The sequence below is a fragment of the Rhinopithecus bieti genome, unplaced genomic scaffold, assembly GCF_001698545.2.
Source record: "Rhinopithecus bieti isolate Rb0 unplaced genomic scaffold, ASM169854v2 scaffold_6907, whole genome shotgun sequence".
Lineage (NCBI taxonomy): Eukaryota > Metazoa > Chordata > Mammalia > Primates > Cercopithecidae > Rhinopithecus > Rhinopithecus bieti.
The window spans coordinates 1,484,971-1,496,353 of NW_016805647.1; the positions used below are offsets into that span (position 1 = coordinate 1,484,971).

An 11,383-nucleotide genomic window follows, 5' to 3' on the forward strand; every position below is an offset into this window, starting at 1 on the left:
AAAAAAAAAAAAAAAAAAAAAAAAGAAAGTATCCAAATGTCCAACAAGAGGGAAGAGGGAAAAGGTTAAATACATTACGGCATATTCACTTGATTGGATATTAGGAAGACATTGCAATGATAATTATGATGATAATGAAGCAATCTGCATAAGTGGTTACACTACAACAGTAAGTGAGGGAAGCAGTTCAGAACTGTATGTAACTTATAAACATAACTAAAAACATACAGGATGAAGAAAAACTAGGAAGGCTTCCACCCAGCAAATAGCAAATATGAAACTGTTTGAGATTAGAAGTAAATTAAAGGTGGAATTATAAGTAACATTTCCACTTTTTGTAATGTTGACATACAGAGCTGTAAAAAATACACACTGAAAACCTCCCAGTTGTCCTATGGATGAACAATCTGCAGGTCAGCGACCAGGTCTGGCCTGGTGCTATCAATAGGTCAAATAATGTCAATATATTGAATTGGGAAAGAATCTGTCAGAGTGGTTTCTATGTTCCTTTGTTCATTTTGTTTTATTTTTGTTTCCACGCTGGTATGGGAGATTTTTAGAAATTGTTCCAGGGTCTCAGTAGTAACCCTTGCAGGCAAGTCTGGCCCAGGATCTGGACAATTCTAGAGGCAGGAAGCACAGAGACAAAGAAGGGGACTCACCGCCCGACCGCAGAGAAAAGAGCTGTGCCTTTTGACCGGGTGTGTTTTCACCCTGTGTTGGGAGGAGTGTTCTCAGAACCATGACTCAGCCCAGCAGCCATAAACCAGCCTCCCCCACTACCCAGGAGACTTCCTGGGGCACTTGCTTAAGGTGGCTGTAAAAGTGCTTCCAACTTTCTCACCTCCCACGGGGAGAGGGAGGTCAGCTCCAGGCACTGAAAAAGGCTGACTGTCCTTCCAGAAGAAACTGGAGCCCGTCAGCAGAGGCTGCATTTCCCATCACAGGCTGCTCCTGAGCCTGCACCTGGGCTTGTGGACAGACATGGCCCGCCTGATCTAGGGTACAAAAGGTGAACCAACACAAAGGGGCCCAAGGAAATGAAATAAGTTTGCAGAATCAAAGGTTTCAGGGTTCCAAAGATTCCCCCTTGGGGGTGGGAGAGACACCGTGCAAGTTGTATCTTTCTTTACTAAGCAGGTAACAAAAGAAAGTGGATTCCTAGACAGCACCTCCTTAAGTAGCCAGTAGAGGGCTCTGTGAATCTAATCAACACTTGATTGCTTTACCTTGTTTTTAAATTTGCTACCACCTCTAACTCAACTCTCTAATGAATAGAATTTAGCGGGAGTTTAGCCCACCAAGTACCTGAGGGCTATAAGGGGCCACACTTCCTCTCTCTCTCTGTCTCTCTCTCTGTCTTGTTTTGTTTTGTTTTGTTTTGAGAGGGAGTCTCATTCTGTTGCCCAGGCTGGGGTGCAATGGCACGATCTCAGCTCACTGCAACCTCTGCCTCCCGGATTCAAGCGATTCTCCTGCCTCAGCCTCCCGAGTAGCTGGGACTACAGGCACACTCCACCACGCCTGGCTTATTTTTGAATTTTTTAGTAGACACAGGGTTTTACCATGTTGGCCAGGCTGGTCTCGACCTCCTGACTTCAGGTGATCCATCTACCTCAGCCTCCCAAAGTGCTGGGATTATAGGCATGAGCCACCATGCTTGGCCTTCTTTTTTTCTTTTCTTTCCTTTTTTTTCAGACAGGGTCTCACTCTGTCACCCAGGCTGGAGTGCAGTAGCGCAATCTCCCGGACTCAAGCCATCCTCCCACCACAGCCTCTCGAGTGGTTGGGACTGTAGGCATGCAGCACCACGCCTGGCTAATTTTTACATGTTTTGTGGAGATGGGGTTTCTCCATGTTGCCCAGGCTGGTCTCAAACTCCTGGCCTCAAGTTTGAGATGAGATCTGCTCATCTCAGCCTCCCAGAGTATGGAGATGACAGCCGTGAGCCACAGCGCCCGGGCTCCTTGCTCATTTTGAAAAGCAGGAGGGCATCATGGCACAGCAGAAAGAGCACTGAAGGAAGAGTCAGCCAACTTGGGCTTAATCCTCATTCCATCCTAAATACTTGGTGACCTTGGCTAAGTCCTGCTAGGAGGACTTCTGTCATCTGAACACTGAGAGATGCTTTTTGCCCAGGGCCCTGACAGCCAGCTGGTGTGGCCAGAGTAGCAGACTGGGCTCATTTTAGCTGCCTGGAAAGAACCCTGGTTCCCTCCCGTTGACCCTTGGCAACCTTTAACCAGCCCACTTTGCAATGAATTTAGTAGACAAGTTCCCTGAGCAAAGTGACAAAATAATGCACACCATGAATAGTGGTGTGGCAAATAGCAGGTGCCAATAATAGATATTTCAGTTACTGTCTATTACAACTCACACCCTCTTGCTGCCCACATTTATATGCTTTCAAATACATGAATAAACAGATCTGCCCAACAGCTTTTTTTTTTTTTTTTTTTTTTTTTTTGAGATGAAGTCTCGCTCTTGTCCCCTAGGCTGAAGAGCAGTGGCACGATATCAGCTCACTGCAACCTCCACCTCCCGGGTTCAAGCGATTCTCCTGCCTCAGTCTCCTGCGTAGCTGGGATTACAGGCGCCTGCCACCACACCCGGCTAATTTTTGTATTTTTAGTTGAGACGGGGTTTCACCATGTTGGCCAGGCTGGTCTCAAACTCCTGACCTCAGGTGATCCGCCCACCTCGGCCTCCCAAAGTGCTGGGATGACAGGCTTGAGCCACTGGCCCAGCCTTCTGCCCCAACAGTTCTTAAAACTTCTTTGAAAATGATTCTCCTCGCCTGTGTGGCCTTTCCGAGCAAACATCCCTTACAACAAACACAATTCTCTTCAAGCTTTCCAAAGACTCTCCTCACCCCCTTCCGCATCCAGTACCTGCCAGGAAGTTCCGAGTGAAATGTAAGGTTCCAGACAGTAACGCAATGCCCCGGAGTGTGGGAGAAGTACTCCCGCTACCCTCAGTGCGTCTTTTACTGCTCATATGCTCCCAGTGTCTTTTCTAATAAGCTCTCGTAACTCCCTTCTGATTTTTTTTTTAAGGGAATCAGTTTTGTCCATGAAGAAGGAGCTGGGCATCTCTCAGCTTCGTGGGCCCTCCTTACCTTCTTGATCTGATCCTCCTTCAGCTTGCTGAAGTAAAATGCCATCAAGTGGACCGCAAACATTTTCCCCAAGTCTGGTTTCTCCTGAGATGGACAGAGATTCCTGTGCAGTGTTCACCCCCACGACTCTGGAGTGTTGCACGCCTCCAGTCCAGGCTGGCAGACCTACCGGGGAGCGAGGTGCTGCGGACTAAATACCTCCAGCCTGCTTGGTTCAATGATTAAACTTCGCCCCCACCTTTAGTCCCTCCCTCTGGCACACACTTGATTGTCTAATAGGAGGCTCTGGATGGTTGCTGAGGGTTGGTGGAGGGGGAAGCAGGGAATTGATGGGTTGCTTGACTACTTGAGAATTGGGTGCCACCAAATCTCATTGCTAAGCAACCCTCTCAAACCGGGGCTCCGCCCAGCCCGCTCAGCCAAGGAAAATCTTCTGAAAAGTTGGGCATTAAACAAAGCCAACCTTCAGCCAGTGGAGCTGCTCTGCACATTTGCAGTCCCAGGCTTTTCTCTAGTCTTTTACGCCGATGGCATGACTCTGTGACCCCCTGCTCCTCAGAAGCGCTGCCCTAACTAAAACTAAACATCGTCCTGGTCAACAGGATTTCAAGAATGTTGGGGCAAATTCTTCCATTTGTGACAGATCAGATCTCTTAACTAATAGCCCATGGTTAACAGAAAATGATCAATAAATGTTTACCTATTCGCAATGTTAAGCCAGAAAACCTTCAGTTCACAGGTAGTGACCCAGAAAAAATACTCCTGAGAAAGAGTGAACTGAAGTCACCAGTGCTCACTGGGAATCACTGCTGGAGAGAAGGAAGTCACAGTTAAGAAATGTCTCAGTCCAGCCAGGTGCAGCGGCTCACGCCTGTAATCTCAGCACTTGGGGAGGCTGAGGCTGGCGGATCACCTGAGGTCAGGAGTTCAAGACCAGCCTGGCCAACATGGTGAAACCCCATCTCTACTAAAAATACAAAAACCTTAGCTGGGAGTGGTAGCAGGTGCCTGTAATCCCAGCTGCTTGGGAGGCTGAAGCAGGAGAATCACTTGAACCTGGGAGGCCAGTTGCAGTGCAGCTGAGATCCTCCATTGCACTCCGGCCCTGGGTGACAAGAGCAAAACTCCATCTCAAAAAAAAAAAAAAGAAGGAGTTGGCAGAGAGAGAGAGAATGTCTCAGACCACTGAGATGTTTTATTCATTCACTTCTCACTCATCTTACTTGGCATGAGAAGGACCCAGAAAGCACCCAATACGTGGGTACAATCAACCTTGCACTCTTCCCACAGTCATTGGCTCGCTAATGAAACAAAAAACAGCAGTGTTAACAATAGCGGCTGACATGGATGGAGCATGTACCAATCCCATTTTGTTTTTATTACTATTGCTATTATTATTTTTTAGACAGGTTCTCATTTGTCCCCCAGGCTGGAATGCAGTGGTGGAATCATGACTCGCTGCAACCTCAACCTTTTGGGGGCTCAGGTGATCCTCCCACCTCAGTCCCCAGGGTAGCTGGGACTACAGGCATGTGGCACCACGCCCAGCTAATTTTTGTATTTTTGTAGAGATGGGGTTTTGCCATGTTGCCCAGGCTGGTCTTAAACTCCTGGGCTCAAGTGATTTACCCACGTCAGCCTCCCAAAATGTTGGAATTACAGGCATGAGCCACTGCTTCTGGCCCACTCTTATTTTATAGATGAAAAAATCGAGGCCCAGAAAGGTGACGTGATCACAAAGCCATAAATAGGACAGCAAGGGGTCAATCCTCGGAGTTTGATTCCAGTGCCCAGCTCATAATATGTGACATTGGCTCTCCAGCCCTGCTTTCTCCACGCAATAGATACTCAGTAGATACACAATTGATAACTATTAGTAGCAGCAGCATTCTGTTGGGTTGTTAAGAATTTCTTTATCTTTTCTTTTCTTTTGAGACAGAGTCTCACTCTGTTGCCCAGGCTGTAGTATAGTGACTCAATCTCAGCTCACTGCAACCTCCACCTCCTGGGTTCGAGCAATTCTCCTGCCTCAGCCTCCTGAGGAGCTGGAATTAAGTGCTCTCCACCCATTGCCATGTGGACGAGCCATCAGGTCTCACTTAAGCCCACAGTGCAGAGGAGGCTCAGTTAAAACTACTTCAGATGCTTTTTTCCGATTGATATAAGCATATTAAAACTGTCTCCCAGATTGATAATCCCCATCCTTTTCAGTCCATTTACCCTCAGACTATGACTTTTAGCTTTCTCTTTTATTACACAAGCAAACAAAGATTGACCTTTAGTTCCCCAAACCATTCAGTTCCCCAAACCAGGTGGAACTGTTGGTATTCTGAAATGGGCATGCTAGGCCCTAGTCCACACTCACTGAGGATAACATCCTGGGAAGGCCATCTGCCATAAGTGATGACATTATTTATCTTAATTCCCCCACTAGTTGATGTGTTTCAGAAACAGAGTCTCGCTACATTGCCCAGGCTGGATTCGAACTCCTGGGCTCAAGTGATCCTCTGGCTTCAGCCTCCTAAGTAGCTGGGACTACAGGCTTGTGTCACCACACCTAACATTTAATTCCCCCATTTAAAAAGTAACCTGGGCCAGGCACAGTGGCTCACACCTGTAATCTCAGCACTTTGGGAGGCTAAGGTGGGAGGTGGGCAGATCGCCTGAGGTCAGGAGTTCGAGACCAGCCTGGCCAACATGGTGAAACCCCATCTCTACTAAAAATGCAAAAATTACCTGGGCATGGTGACAGGTGCCTGCAATCCCAGCTACTCGGGAAGCAGAGGTAGGAGAATTGTTTAAACCCAGGAGGTGGAGGTTGCTGTGAGCCGAGATTGCACCACTGCACTGCAGCCTGGGCAACAGAGTGAGACTCCATCTCAAAAAAAAAAAAAAAAAAAAAGTAACCTTGGCAGTGCAGTATGCACCGACTGTCTAGGAATAAGAGGTTACAGTAGCCAATGGCCAAAAGGATGCAAACCATAACCAAAGATCTCTGCAATCTCACGGTTGCTTGTGTGAGTCAGAGAGGGAGCCCTTGGAATTTTAATTGGGCAAATGACACCAGAGGATTTTCATCTATTGCATCATTCCGTTTTTAATCTGAGCACATTAGCGTCTACATTCCAGGCCTAAGGTGACTAAACCAGGAAGTTTAATGATTATAGAGATCACATGCATTTGGAGTCATCTAGCTCAGCCCCTTCACTTTCTAGAATCAAGACAAAATAATTAGGTTATTTTACCATTCCTCATCTGATTACTCCAATTCAAGTCTTGGGATTTTTCACCCTTACTAAAGCTCTATTGGTTATTCAAGGATATCTAGGTTTGAATCTTATAAGTAGTTGGATTTTGCTTAAGAACACCCATTTGAGGGCTGACACTGACAAGTGACATTTTAGTTGAAGTGCATCACCCATCTGGCCCAAATCTTCCATGTAAGAAGGAAAACTCTCCCATCTCTAGACACATCTCTATTTCATAGAGCTCCACTTTAATCTACACGGTCCGTTTTGGCAAGGCCCAAAGATAATACATTTTCCTTTAAGTAATGAGGATGGTGGGAGGACTAGAAGTCCAGTAAAATTTACCTATTTATTTAGCAAACACTTCCCAATGGGGTTTACTAGATGTCTTGAGATATTGATTCCACAGTAACTATCATTCTCCCTATTTTACACATGGAGAAACCGAGGCACAGAGCCCAGCTGGGACACGGTGAAATCGAGATTTGAACGCAGGCAGTCTAGCTCCAGAGTTCTTGCTTGCCCGCTGTGCTACACTGGCTAGGCTGGAAACAAGGCACGGGCAGACATGGGGTCTACGCTGGAAAACTGGCCCTAAGCTCTGGCTAACACAGTGGAAAGTGCACAGGACCTGGGGTCCCACTTTGGCTTTTTTTAAACTGCAGGTAAAGGTCTAAGTCTATATTCATATCTGTAAAAACTTCATAGCTACGTCAGTGGTCAAAATGAGAAAGAAAGCAAATTATCACCCAAGGAAAGGCATGTGGTCTACAGTGGGCACACTGAAAGTGTAGCAGGACGAGCCGCAGACAAAACTCCTCAGACACCGGATTAAAGAAGGAAGAGGTTTTTTATTCGGCCAGGAGCGTCGGCAGACTCACGTCTTAAGAGTCGAGCTCCCCGAGAAAGAAATATTTGACCTTTTTAAAGGCTTACAACTTTAAGGGGTCCACGTGAAAGGGTCGTGATAAATCAAGCAACCGTGGGAAACGTGACTGGGGGCTACATGCATCAGTTAACAGAACACAAAGTTTTACAATGCTTTTTTCATACAGTGTCTGGAATTTACAGATAACACAAGTAGTTTAGGCCAGGGGTTGATATTATTATTACTTTGTTTAACTCCTAGGACTGGGTGGTGGTGCCAAGGTTGTCTGGCTATTTATCTCACTTTTGTTTCTCTCTCTCTTTTCTCCTGTCTTTGAACTAGGCAAGGTGTGGGGAGGAGGGCAGCAGGAGTAGTAGTGGTCTCCTCCCTTAAAAGCATCTCCTGAAGCTCAGCCTTTCCCTGGCTAGGGACCCCTCTTCAGCTCATCCCACTTGGTCTCTTGGGATAAGAAAATATATGCAGACCTTCTAGTCCACTCAGTAAGGCATGATCGTAAACCATCAGAAGGTACCTGTTCCGTATACTGGAATTGAACAGTTGGGAATTTTATGGAAATTCTATTCCTGTTACTAAAGAAAACAGTTCTTAATTCTGCCCTGTATTCTTTTTAATAGTAAGGCCAAAGTTAAGTTGTCATAACATAAATCAATCTGACCTGCTGGTACTCCACTTGCTGCAAAAGAATCAGAAACTATGTGAGAGAGAGCGAACTTCCATAATAAGAAAACCAATGTAGAAACTTCCAAACGCTGCCAGTGGTTACAGTTACAATGGTGTCTCTTTGGGAGCAGCCACAAATGAAACAGAAATGCTAACCTCAGCAAGTTTCAAAAGAATGCTACTAATCATTTTACAGGTTTATTCCAAACCGAAGACAGGGAATGCTCAGGAAGAAATTCCGACACAATTTCTAAATCATAACTGTACATTAAGGGTCATATTTGCAAAACACGTATCAAGGAAAGAAAAGCCGAACAAGAAAATGCAGTTCATATGACTTTTAACATTTTTCAGCATATTTACAACCGCAATTGCACAAAATAACTAACTTTTCAAAGCAAACGAGACTTCTGGTTTAGCATGGCATTAACCTACAAGGACAAAGAGAAAGGAAACAGTGACCGATAAGAGATCTTAACATAATTCTGGAAGACAGGAAGCTCACGGAAGTAATCGCTTAGTAGAAGAAACACTGAAACCTGAGTGCCCGCAGAGACTGACTTGGCTGAGAAGGGAGCTGTGACATTTGTAAAACTCTAAAAATGCTCAGGAATCAGAGGCCCGGGGGCAAGACATAGAGTCCAAAACAGGAGACTGGTTAAAAAGCTATATAAAAAAGCTTGACCAGGCACGGTGGCTCATCCCTGTAATCCCAGCATTTTGGGAGGCCAAGGCGGGTGGATCATTTGGGGTCAGGAGTTCGAGACCAGCCTGGCAAACATGGTGAAACCCCCATCCCTACTAAAAATACAAAAAAAATTAGCCAGGCATGGTGGTGGACGCCTCTAATCCCAGCTACCCAGGAGACTGAAGCACAAGAATAGCTTGAATCTGGGGGGCGGATTTTGCAATGAGCTGAGACTGCACCACTGCACTCAAGCTTGGGCGATGGACCCAGACTCCATCTCAGGGGGGAAAGAAAATAAACCCAAACCCACAGGTGTGGAAAAGGGAAAGCTACAGAGACAGTAAACAGATCGGTAGTGGCCAGGGATTCGGAAAGGTGGGGGATGCTGAATAAGTGAAGCACAAGGGGCATTTTTAGGGCAGTGAAACTAGTCTGTACGACACTGTAATGGCAAATACATGACACACTTTCAAAATCCATAGAATGTGACAGCACAAAGAATGAACTTTAATGTACATACTTTCAAAAAAACATTTAGGAGGTCAGCGATGCAACACAGACTGTGACATGAGAGTCTAACTGTGTTGCAAATGTGTGAAATAGCCTCACTGAAGGGGAAGGGGAGGGAAAATATGCTGACCTAAGAAACTTTGGAAATTAATAGAGTAAGACTACAATTAAAAGGAAATGTATGTAGCACTGTATTCTGATTGATAAAGTTGCTTCCTGCAAGAGCACCCTTTACAATTCTGAAACCACTACACCAGAATGCTGGAATTGAACAATTAAGTACATGGATGGTGGATGGCGAGAGGGAGGTTTCTTGCTGTTGGAGTAAGAAGCTTCAAACAGGGGAGAAGGCTAGAATGATCCATGTCACTGGATTAGAATTGAGGACATCAGTATAAACTCATGTTTAGCTCGATATAGACATAGATGGCTATACATATATGCTTATATAAAGGTTTAAAGACATGTGCGTATAGTTTAGTATACACATGCATATGTCCTTGCTTTGTCAGCTGAGAAACCCTAGAAGCAATGACACCCAGTAGCAACAAGCACACCTAGTGCCCAGATCAAAGAACCAGGTCTATACAAGATGGTCCTGGTGCATCTTGTAGTGCCAGAAAGGAAGCAAGTAATCAACAAAACAAAAACTAAATGGTACGGATGCGTCAAAGGAACCCAGGAGCCAACTGAAAGTGAAAGTGTTCCAATAACCAAAGCTAGAAAACATTGATAGGAGTGTTAAAAAAAAGAAACAAGAAAAAATTGAGCAAGATAAAGTATGATTGGATTGTAACCCAAAGTCTACATTTCCATTAGCCTATACTGATACAAACAAATAATTGCATAAATATATAAGTAAGGGAGGAAGGACCAATCTCCCATGCAGAAGAATGTACACAGATACTCCACCCTCAAAGAGGTGGAGCACGGTGTACACAGTGACTCTTTCCAGAGAGTTCAGTATGGAAAATGAGAAAAGGGTAACATGACAGTGAAGAAAGCTGACACGTCTTCAGGCACGTGATGAAGGTCAACCTCAGCAGGGTGAAGTCATGTTGACAGTATAGATCCGTGGTATGAGGTGGTAAGACTGGCACCTTACCTCTGGGTTCTTTCTCCCAAAACCCAAACCCTACTCTGATCATAAGAAAAACATCAGACAAATCCCAACTGAGGAATAGTCTATAGAATACATGACTAGTACTCAAAGCTGTTGAGATGATCAACAGCAAGTCTGAGAAACTGTCACAGCCAAGAGGAGCCTAAGGAGACGACTGAATGTCATGTGGTGTCTTGGATGGGATCCAAAAGAGCAGGAGGCCACTGGGTAAAAACTAAGGGGATCTAAACAACCTGTGGCCTTTAGTTAATAATAATGTATCAGTCTTGGTTCATTAATGATAACAAATGTACCACACTAATGTAAGATGTTAATGGGGGAAATGTAAGATGTTAATGGGAGAAATGTGTTGGGTATATGGGAATTCTTTGTATTATCTTTGCATTTTTTCTGCAAATCTAAAACTATCCTTTTTTTTTTTTAAGTTTATGTTTAAAACACCCTACAGGCCAGGTGTGGTGGCTCACGCCTGTAATCCCAGCACTTTGGGAGGCTGAGGTGGGTGGACCTCCTGAGGTCAGAAGTTCAAGACCAGCCTGGCTAACATGGCAAAACTCTGTCTCTACTAAAAATACAAAATTAGCCGGCTGTCGTGGTGGGCACCTGTAGTCCCAGCTATTCTGGAGGCTGAAGCAGGAGAATTGCTTGAACCCAGGAGGCAGAGGTTGCAGTGAGCTGAGATCGCACCATTGCACTCCAGCCTGGGCAACAAGAGCAAAACTCCATCTCAAAAACAAAAACAGACAAACAAAAACCTTACAGATACTGCCAGGCATGGTGGCTCACACTAGCACTTTGGGATCACCTGAGGTCAGCCTGGCCAACATGGTGAGACCCAGTCTCTACTAAAAATACAAAATTAGCTGGGTGTGGTGGTGCATGCTTGTAATCCCAGCTACTCAGGAGGCAGAGGCAGGAGAATTGCTTGAACTTGGGAAGCAGAGGTTGTTTTCTTTTTGTTTGTTTGTATATTTGTTTGTTTTTTGAGACAGAGTCCCACTCTGTCGCCCAGGCTGGAGTGCAGTGGCGTGATCTTGGCTCACTGCAACCTCTGCCTCCCGGGTTCAGGGGATTCTCCTGCCTCAGCCTCCCGAGCAGATGGGACTACAGGCATGCACCACCACGCCCAGCTAATTTTTGTATTTTT

At 45.4% G+C, this 11,383-nt stretch overlaps 1 protein-coding gene across 2 annotated transcripts in view; it reads right to left on the reverse strand.

Annotated features, from left to right (window-relative positions):
* HKDC1 (hexokinase domain containing 1) overlaps window positions 1-3,314 on the reverse strand; it is a 51,265-nt gene extending 47,951 nt beyond the window's left edge. For both annotated transcript variants that reach the window (XM_017873196.1, XM_017873197.1), the window contains exon 1: window positions 3,119-3,314. In XM_017873196.1, the coding sequence (XP_017728685.1) occupies window positions 3,119-3,181 (63 nt within the window). In that variant the 5' untranslated portion in view covers window positions 3,182-3,314. The remainder of the gene's footprint in view (window positions 1-3,118) is intronic.
* Window positions 3,315-11,383: the final 8,069 nt, after the last annotated feature.